Source organism: Alosa sapidissima, chromosome 10, assembly GCF_018492685.1.
Source record: "Alosa sapidissima isolate fAloSap1 chromosome 10, fAloSap1.pri, whole genome shotgun sequence".
NCBI classification, from domain to species: domain Eukaryota; kingdom Metazoa; phylum Chordata; class Actinopteri; order Clupeiformes; family Clupeidae; genus Alosa; species Alosa sapidissima.
Window position 1 is genome coordinate 35,811,598 of NC_055966.1, and position 10,549 is coordinate 35,822,146.

Genomic DNA, 10,549 nt, shown 5'->3' on the forward strand with positions numbered 1-10,549 from the left:
CACGCTTCACGCTTTACTGCAGAAATTCCATATTTTGGACATGCAAATATAATTGTATTGCATTGTACTTACTAGTACTAAGTAGTTTCACAATCATGGTAAGCACTTTGTTTCATGCAGGCCTAAAAAGGAAACTTTTTTCAAATATCATTATTTGTTTTTGTTTAATCTATCTGTTGAAGGATAAAAAAAATCGTGGCATCTGGTCATCAAATCTTCGATATACTTCCAGTGTTAAAAGTGTGTTGGAGTGGACAGTAGTAGTAGTAGTAGTACTGTAGCAGAAAGTAGTTTTATTATTGTTGTTGTATTGTTTCAACATATTTTGACCCCACCCCCATACAACTCACCTGTAGGCTAAACTGCCATATACAGCCTAAGTTTATCGGACTAAAGAGAATTGAGTTTGCTGCATTAAACTAAAGGATGCCATGAATGCTTCAGATAGGCTAAGCTGTCAGACAGGGCCATTCTATTCATGCTTACATGCAGGCTACAGTGTTCACATTAATAAGCAAAAAAGCGGGTTGGGCATCATTTTCTTTTAAATAAAACTTTGAGTGGTTTGAGTCACGGTCGGGTTAAAATATAGCAGCGGACGAGTTCAGGTCATCTGTGAACTGCCATGTGCATCAGTGTTGACCTTACACAATCTATTATTGGCATTATTAAAATAGGCTATCATAATCTTCGAAAGATTTTAAGTACATTTAATATAGTAGTAGTTTTGGTTCCTAAGTGCCACCCAAATAAAAAGTCTGGACCCAGCTGGCCCCCCGAATAAAATAATCCTGGCTACGCCCCTGGTTTGGCCCTTTCACTGGGGATAGCCTAGGACTATACTCAGTGTATTTTTATCAACTAAGAATTGTTGTATGTAGAAACAACTAAAAACAAACTAATGTGATATCTTAGATACTTCAAAGTAACCAGTTTTTGCTTTGTTGAATGCTTTACACTTTTGGACCAATTCAAGATGTTCCCTTTTGTATTTGATAGTGTCAGATTCTCTATCATTGTCTATCATTGTCATTATTTGCTCGATGGTGTCATAAGGCTAGTTATGGTAACATTAGTATTGTGAAAAGGGGTCAACAAGGTACAGTAGATAGTGGATATAACAATAACATAGGTTAGGCAACACCATTATTTAAAGCCTAGCTTGCTTAATAGAAAATACACATGTAAGTACACATGTATTTGGACAGTCTTTTTTCCAAAAGGAACTTCAGCTGTACTTCAGCTGTCACAAAATGTAGTGGAGTAAAAAGTAAGATATTTGGCCTAGAAATGTACTGGAGTAAAAGTAAAAAGTTTAACAAAATTGACATACTCAAGTAAAGTGCAGATACATGAAAAGGCGACTTAAGTACAGTAATTGAGTAAATGTACTTAAGTAATGTCTGCCACTGATTTTGGTTGAACGCCAAGCTTGGCAAGAGCTGCCTCAGTAGACCACAGGCCTACCCGTCAGAGTGGTGAGCTACCACAATAAGCTTTTAAAGCAAAGCCAGTGGTCGTTTTATCCTGAGTAAGATTTCAGTAACTGGCATCACTGACCACATGAGCCACAGAGTAGATAGATAGATACTTTATTGATCCCCAGGGGAAATTCAAGAAGGAATGTACACTTGCCAGCAGGTAAAGCTAATGCACCAAGGCTCTTTGGGCATTCTGGTCTCTTTGCTGTCTTGAGGTTTCCATTCATTCCTTCAGTAATCACTATGTGGAGATGAGACTTTTATGACTAGGCTCATAGGCATGCAACCTCCCCATCATCTTCATGAATAAAACTATTATAGCCTAGAGAGCATGATGAAGTTGGCCCAAGCCCTTTACTATTCAGCTCAAAGTTTCACCTCTGATTAGGCTACTACTAAACTATAAATCATACTACAACATAATAACAATGTCTGACATAATTTCTGAGAAACAATTATTCCAACCATACTTTCTGTGAGATAGGCTAAGCGTTTTATGTAACCACTGCCTACGCAGTCAAGAATAAACGCCTTGAAAGCTAAACTATACCTGGAGTGGATCTTATAGGTGACTTCAACGAAACCCAGAATTGCATTACACTTGTAATAATGATTATTTATTCCGCGTCCTCCAATGAGAAAACAGACGAGGACGACAGAGGGCGGGGAGACAACCGAGAGTGAAGTTGGGAGAGGGAGAGGGAGATGCGCTGTAAGCGACAGAGCGCAAGATTGAAGGGCAGAAAATCTGCCACGACTGGAACGGCAAAGCAACTCTTGTTATTAAAACAGCAGAGTCAGTTTATATTCTGCTTTCTGACATAGGCGGACATTTCAAGACATCGGTTCCAGTGCATCCGTTTTGGAGGCGAATATGTAGTACTTATTTCGCAGCAACAGCTGTCACATTCATTTCATAGTATACCATTTTCTTTTTATATTACTTGTCTATTTATGTCGATCATATAGCCAAATCACTATTTGTTTTTTTAGGGAGGGGAAAACGTAACGGAGCGATTTCTGTCAATATAAAGGCGTTTTTCATACGGAGAAAAGCAAAATAAGGCACCGTTTTTTCCAAGAAGAAATACGATTTGAAAGGAGAGGCTGTCGGCAAGGGTACCATCGGATGAGGAAAGATGGAATGATCGTGACAACATGAAAAAGAAAAAGTGCGAAAGAATATTTTCATCCTGCCTTTGAATCAACAACTGCACGGGGAGACAGACTGAAGGAGAGGTAGGAGCGACAGACCAAAAGAGAGAAAAGGGTGAGAAAGAGCTGTGCGAGTGAGTCAGTGCGCGAGAAAGAAACGGAGGTGAGGTTTGCTGAAGGACTGACAGAGTGAACCTGACAGAAAACGATTACTCAAAACATCGAGCAGGCAAAGCGTCAACACATATAGAGAAACATATTAAGCAACATCTGATCTAGCTGAGCAGTGTGTGTGGTGTGCTGATCACCACAGCTGTTGTGTTTGTTTAAAAGTGAGCCAGGGTGCTCGGGGTTGCCCATTGCATAAGTTCCTTAATAATAAGCTGCGCTCAGTGTTGAGCCTGATATCTGTGTGACAGATATTGCTGGAAGGATAGAGGGAGGGAGGGAGAGAGAGAGAGAGAGAGAGAGAGCGAGATAGGGTAGTGTCAGGAGAGTGATTGCTGAATCCTTTAGGGAAGGAAATATGAGCTCAAAATGTGCTCGTTTTTCTTTCTCTGGACCAACATAGATCCCTCCATCATTCCCTCCCTCTACAACACCCTCACTTACCCCTCATCCCCCTCTCCTCTCCTCCCATCCTAATCCCTCATCCATCAGACAAACTCTCTCTCTCTCTCTTCACTGCTCTTCATCCCTCCTTATCTGTGTTAACCATCCTTCTTCGTTGTAGAGCTCATCACTAACTTTCTCTCTTGTTCGCTCTTTCTCTCTTGTTCGCTCTTTCTCTCTTGCTCTCTCTTTCTCTCTTGCTCTCTCTTTCTCTCTTGTTCGCGCTTTCTCTCTTGTTCGCTCTTTCTCTCTTGCTCTCTCTTTCTCTCTGTCTCTCACCTACTTTGTTTTTTCGCCGTCCCTCTTCTCCACCTTCATGCTATCCTCATCTCACTCCTCACTCCACCAAACTCCAGAGATCGAGGAGAGTGTGCCATAAGTCTCCCGTGGAGCTTGCAGGTTGCCATGGATCCCCCTCCCTCCCTGAGTCAAGCCCTGCTGGGTGGGAGTGAGGATGAGGACCAGCAGCAGCAGCGCCCCCCCCTGCCTTGCGCTGGTACAGCCCACCCCGCCATCACGGGCAGCTACCCAGGAACGAACCACTCCAATCACATGGGGGGAAACAGCAGCCTGGAGAGGCTCAACACCACGCCTTCGCCCACAACGCCCGGCGGCGCCCTGCCCCCAGCATCCCTGCCACGCTTGCCCCTGGTGACCTCGTCCTCGTCAGGGCTCGCCGCTGCCACAACGACGACCCCACCCCAACTGCCGGCGCCCATCCCGAACGCGCTGCACCCGACCAGCACTCCGCTGTCGTCGTGTCTGGGCAGCCAGCACAGCCTGAGCGCCGACGCCTCGCCCGTGTACAACGCCCTCTTCTACTCGTCGCACTCGCCCACGACCGAGCGCGAACGTGAGCGCGGCTGTAAGCACAGGCAGGCCAGCCCGCTGGTCCACCGGCGCGACAGCAACCCCTTCACCGAGATCGCCATGAGCTCCTGCAAGTACACGGGCGGCGTCATGAAGCCGCTGAGCCGCCTGAGCGCCTCGCGGCGCAACCTCATCGAGTCGGACAGCAGCAGCGACACCAAAGAGGGCGGCGGCTCCGGGGCTAGTCCCGCCCCTTCCTCCATCCCCACCGGGGCCGTCCCACCCTCCTCTTCCTCCCACCCCTCCCAGCTCGGCCAATCGCAGAACCCGCCCGAGATAGTCATCTCCTCCAAAGAGGACACGCCCTACAGGGCGCACGCCTATGAGATGTCAATCTACCACCAGAACCACGCCCTCTCAGAGAGCAGGGCCGCTATTGGTGCAGGGGTCGGGACTAATGGGCGGAGAGGAGGGACTGTGACCGGCAGAACCATCTCCAAGGCGCAGAAGCGCAAGAACCAGAACATCGGCTACAAGCTGGGCCACCGGAGGGCGCTGTTCGAGAAGCGCAAGCGACTCAGTGACTATGCGCTCATCTTCGGGATGTTCGGGATAGTCGTCATGGTGATCGAGACGGAGCTCTCCTGGGGAGTCTACAATAAGGTGAGCACTGATTGGTTAGAGGCTGGCAAGAGTTACTGTCTGTAGTGGCAAGGTCACTCTTGGTGCATGTCTGGGTGTTCTGCACGCGGTCTGTTATTGGCCTCAGAAGGGTATTAACCAATTCTGCAATAGCATCTCTTACATATGGGTAGGGAGTTTCCACCTGTCTTTCTATATGTAGAGGTAGAGGTATGTATTTTTGACCTTATCTATTTCAAAATCGCATATTTTAGGTATAGCTGAACAAACAACTACATGTAGTCCAGTATCCATAGGGATTCCTGAAACAGAACTATTCAGTTAGCGCAGTGTTATCCAGGTCAGGCCAGAGCATGATGCAAACCACAGACGGAGGCCTGTCAGAGCACCTATCAATCATCCCAGGCAAATTTGACGAGACAGCAAATGACAAAGTTTTGACAAATGACATAACTGACAGTGCTTCACAAGCCAGTCATATAGAAGCTGCTAAAATATTAACACATGACAGATCCACTAACAAAAGTAATACTCTACTTTTCCCCTCTACACCAGCGTTAAAGGAGTAGTCTGCAATTCTACTCTCATCCACAACTTGTTGAATTGTTCCTCACACACGGTCCTTTAGCTATCTGTTCAGTGTCTGCTTGAAAAAGTGTTTTTACACAGCCCAGGCCCTGTAAAAGGGAATCACAGTGGCTCGGACCAAGTCACAACAAATATGGAAGACAGGGGTGTATTGTGATTAGCTGTTGACCTCAAATATCAGCAACCTTTCACAGACTGCATCTTTAAAGGCTTATTTATGCTCAAAAGTTAAAAACAGATACGGATATGGATGGAGTCCGTACCTTGTGTTCATTTTGTCCGTATTTATGCATGTTGTCGGAGAGCTTAAGAATACAGACGGAACAGAGAGATAAGTCGTGTGGGCAGTGTGTAGTCAATAGTCCAAACAGACATAGTAAAAATGACAAAGAATTGTCTTTCAAAAGACTTTTAAAAACAGCAGAAAATGCCCTTTAAAGGATGTATTGCTTAATGTCCATACCAACGTAAAGGACGCATGGAGGTATGTGAGGTAGTTATGGCAATAACATTTGGAATGGACGCATGCATTTACGTACTGAAATGGAGGATACATTTGCCTTAATACTCACTCTCTACTCTCCAGGGACATTAGTAGTACTAGTAGTAGTGGTGAGGCGGCGGTAGCGTAGTGGCTAAGGAACTGGGCTAGCATGTAGTAGCGTAGTGGCTAAGGAACTGGGCTAGCATGTAGTAGCATAGTGGCTAAGGAGCTGGGCTAGCATGCAGTAGCATAGTGGTTAAGGAGCTGGCATGCAGTGGTAGCGTAGTGGCTAAGGAGCTGGGCTAGCGTGCAGTAGCATAGTGGCTAAAGAGCTGGGCTAGCATGCAGTAGCCGGAAAAGTTGTGGGTTCAATTCCTGGCTTCCACCGTTATGCCCTTCAGCAAGGCACTTAACCCGTTCTGGGCTTAAAGTCGCTCTGGTGAGAATGGCCCATGTAATGAGAATGGCCTTTTAATATATTTGATGACATATGTATGACGCTTTGAATAAAAGTGTCTGCTAAACGAATAAACTAAACATAGTATTAGTATTAGTGGACAGTTATTATGGATGAAAGCATTTCAAGAACACATGTATCTTTTTGTTATTGTTCCTTATAGCAAAAGCAGGTGTTTTGGGCAGGTGTACACAGCTGCAGGTGTTTTGGGCAGGTGTACTGTACGCAGATGCATGGGCTCTGGCCATAAAGGTGAGCAGTGGATCAGTACGTGAGACACAGCTGGTTTAGAGTCTGGCTCACAGCTTGAGAACTTACACAGACACTCCAACATGGACCCAGCACTGATGAACTTACACAGACACTCCAACATGGAGCCAGCACTGATGAACTTACACAGACACTCCAACATGTGAACTTACACAGACACTCCAACATGGACCCAGCACTGATGAACTTACACAGACACTCCAACATGGAGCCAGCACTGGTGGGAGGGGCAGGACATTCTGCCTGTCATCGATCTTAATACTTAGCTGTCATGCTGTGTGTATGTCTTTGTTTCGTGTGTGTGTTTGGTTGTGCTTGTGTCTGTGTTTTGTGTGTGTATCTGTGTGTGTCTGCGTTTTGTATGTGTGTGAGCATGTGCGTGTGTGTGTGTGGGTGTGTGTGCGTGGGTGTGTGCATGTGAGTGTGCGTGTGCGTGCATGTGTGTGTGGGGGTGCATGGGTGTCTGTCCATGACTTTGTATAGTAGGAATCTGTGGAGGGATCTACAAAGATTCTTTTCTAAAGAAGGCCTATTGATGTGGGGGATTGGGTGTCTGCAGACACTAGGAGAATTTCAGTCAGCTGTTTGTTTGTGTGTGTGTGTGTGTGTGTGTGTGTGTGTGCATGGGCGTGTGTGTGTGTGTTTGTGTGTGTGTGTGTGTGTGTGTGTGTGTGTGTGCGTGTGTACGTGTGCGTGCATGTGTGTGTGTGTGTGTGCGCATGTGCATGTGTGTGTGTGTGTGTGTCTGCATGAATGCATGCTTGTGTTCATTTGAGAGTCATTTCAGTCTATGATTTTTTTCTTTCCCTCTAGACTTTATGTTGGGCAAATATGTTGTGGTGTGTATCAGTGCATGTTAATTTGTGTGCATGTATGTATGTTGTCATATTTTCTCTGCAAAATATGCTCCTGTGTGTGTGTGTGTGTGTGTGTGTTTGTGTGTGTGTGCATCTGTGTATGGATATCTGGACAGCCAGTAGAATCAGTTTTCTTTTCCTTGCGCATGGAGTCTGACTTTCATCTCTATCTTTTTCTATCCCTCTTTTTCCTATGATGATCTCTCTCTTCTCTGTCTCTCCCACTCATGCCCCTGTCCTCTCTCTCTCTCTCTTTATCTCTCTCTTTCTCTCTGTTATTTCTGTGGGCGGCTGATCGGGGGAGTATTATTGGTGAGAGGGAGAGGGAGAGAGAGTGAGAGAGAGAAAGAGAGAAAGAGAAAGAAAGAGCAGAGTGGAAGTGAAAGGCAGTTCTAAAGACCTTTATTTAAGATCTCTCTGGCAGTGACTCAATGCTGAGTGTGAATTGGAGCCGTGCTGATTGCGTGCCATTAGAAAGCAACACAAAGCCAGGGCCTGCCCTCCATCAGCAGAGTGCAATTAAGCCCCAGTGTCGTCATCATCGGCGCAGAGAGCCGCACTCAGATGCCAGGCTCTACCACTCAGATGCCAGGCTCCGGCACTCAGATGCCAGGCTCGCGCCGCAGCAGCGGGAGGCCCTCAAAGCTGGGGAGGCTGCAGCTGTTTGGGCCTCTGCGCGTCGCGTTGTGTCGCGCTGCTCTGGGTTCTGCAGCGTGTTTGGTTTCCCATGCCGAGTGGTGTGTGCCTCTGTGCGCTCCGATGTCCTGCGCTCAGTGCACAAGCTTTCACTCGTGCTTTGAGTTGGTACGCTGTTTTGCGAGTGGTGTGTGCTTCTGTGCTTTGAGTTGGTTCTGCCATGGTGCGCTGTTTTGCGAGTGGTGTGATTGGTTCTGCCATGGTACACTGTTTTGTGAGTGGTGTGGTTGCCATGGTACGATGTTTTGCGAGTGGTGTGGTTGCCATGGTGCGCTGTTTTGCGAGTGGTGTGATTGCAATGTTTTGAACAATGTTTTGTCTGGCTGTTGGGAGTGATGTGCGCTGTCCTAAACTCAACGCTGTCGGGAGTGATGTGCGCTGTCCTAAACTCAATGCAGCCTGGTTCGGTAGACTCTCCTCTTCAAACAACGACTTGTTTGCCACTAAAAGCCTATACTGATACCAACTATAAAGCACAATCCCAGATCCCACCTACTATCAGTCCACCATAAAAAACACAGACAGAAAGGTCATGGTATTTATTATAATAGTAATTTTAATTAGTTTGTGTTTAAGAAAGGTCAGTCTGTCTGCATATTTCATGACCAAATGTCCCCTTTCTTCATGCTAATTGCACTGAATGGGCAGAGGCAGAGGATATTTACTTACCGTTTAGAATGCTTCACAAGTTTATGTCCTTTACATTCAGTATTCATAATAGCTCATCATCGTGTGTCATCATTGCATAGATTTCTTAATGCAGATGGAGTAGATGATGACGTTTCTATTTAAGTGATATGGCATAAGGTAGACCTAATAAGACTGTTTTGTCTTGTTTGTTTGGCTGTCTTGTTTGGTTCAGTGGTCTTCCTTATTGATTATTGATTCACTGGTGTTATAATATATTGCAAAAAAGTTGTTTTTATGGAGAAGGTTCATCAGCCAGGTTTGGCTTGGTGTTTGGTTCGGTTTTTAGTTTGGTTTGGTATTGGTTGGTTTGGTGTTTAGTGTGGTGTTGGTTTGGTGTTTAGTGAGATGTTGGTTTGGTGTTTAGTGTGGTGTTTAGTGTGGTGTTGGTTTGGTGTTTAGTGAGGTGTTGGTTTGGTGTTTAGTGTGGTGTTTAGTGTGGTGTTGGTTTGGTGTTTAGTGTGGTGTTGGTTTGGTGTTTAGTGTGGTGTTGGTTTGGTGTTTAGTGTGGTGTTTAGTGTGGTGTTGGTTTGGTGTTTAGTGAGATGTTGGTTTGGTGTTTAGTGTGGTGTTGGTTTGGTGTTTAGTTTGGTGTTTAATGTGGTGTTGGTTTGGTGTTTAGTGTGGTGTTTAGTGTGGTGTTGGTTTGGTGTTTAGTGAGATGTTGGTTTGGTGTTTAGTGTGGTGTTGGTTTGGTGTTTAGTTTGGTGTTTAGTGTGGTGTTGGTTTGGTTTTTAGTGTGGTGTTGGTTTGGTGTTTAGTGTGGTGTTTAGTGTGGTGTTGGTTTGGTGTTTAGTGTGGTGTTGGTTTGGTTTTTAGTGTGGTGTTGGTTTGGTGTTTAGTGTGGTGTTTAGTGTGGTGTTGGTTTGGTGTTTAGTGTGGTGTTGGTTTGGTGTTTAGTGAGGTGTTGGTTTGGTGTTGGTTTGGTGTTTAGTTTGGTGTTTGAGTTGGTTCAGTGGTCCCTTGGTGTAATACCTATGATTTTAATGGGCAAGTTGCTGTTTGTTTTCGGTTTACTCTTGTATAATGTTGCACTGTGGAGGTTTGATCATTTTGATATGGCTGACTACATAGAGTATCACCGTATTGTGCATTACTAAATTACTGCGGATTGTTATGATCCTTAAAGTACTTTTGATGTTTCTCCATTTATTTTAATTTGTGTGATATAAAGTACTGTGCAAAAGTCTCTGGGAACCTTACATGTTTTGTATCAGCATTGCTATAAGGACCATATTGTTTATTTCTCACTTTCTTAATTAGAATATGACCAGAGAACACAGGAAATATGTGCCCAGTAGGCCATTTAAATACACATAAAATGTAGATTTTGTTCTGATACCAGTCAAATTTTAGTCTTAAGCTACCATTAGATTTGTTGTTTTAGCAGTTTTATAATGTTGTTATGCCACTGATGGGCATACTTGGCCTGCCAGAAGCTGCTGGTAGATCCAGCTACGATGGGGGTCTCGAGATCAGCTGCTGACGGGACCGTGGCTCATGCTAAAACTGACGCTGCGGTGTCAAGAGCATTTTGGCACAAAGTGGAGGAGCCACCTGAACAGGACTGGACATCTCCGGCGACCCTCTTTATTGTGCTCCCAGGTGCTAATACAGTGTTAGCTTCCCTCATCAAGGTTCTTTGAATAGAAGACTTTGGCCACGCATTTTCCACTTTAGGTGAGCAATGAACTCATGAGCAATGTAGCTTTTCAATAAGATCTTCGATCTGTCAAAGCGTCGTCATCTCCTTCCTACTTCTGATACCAATGTGTCAGAGCCAGAACCAGTTCCAGCCGGCTTCAGCTTC

At 45.2% G+C, this 10,549-nt stretch overlaps 1 protein-coding gene across 2 annotated transcripts in view; it reads left to right on the forward strand.

Moving 5' to 3' along the window:
• Positions 1 to 2,207: 2,207 nt before the first annotated feature.
• Positions 2,208 to 10,549, forward strand: part of kcnn3 (potassium intermediate/small conductance calcium-activated channel, subfamily N, member 3) — a 73,617-nt gene continuing 65,275 nt past the window's right edge. The window contains exons 1-2 of one of the 2 annotated variants that reach the window (XM_042106769.1): positions 2,208 to 2,751; positions 3,605 to 4,721. In XM_042106769.1, the coding sequence (XP_041962703.1) occupies positions 3,654 to 4,721 (1,068 nt within the window). In that variant the 5' untranslated portion in view covers positions 2,208 to 2,751; positions 3,605 to 3,653. The remainder of the gene's footprint in view (positions 2,752 to 3,604; positions 4,722 to 10,549) is intronic. The other variant, XM_042106770.1, reaches the window with a different exon arrangement.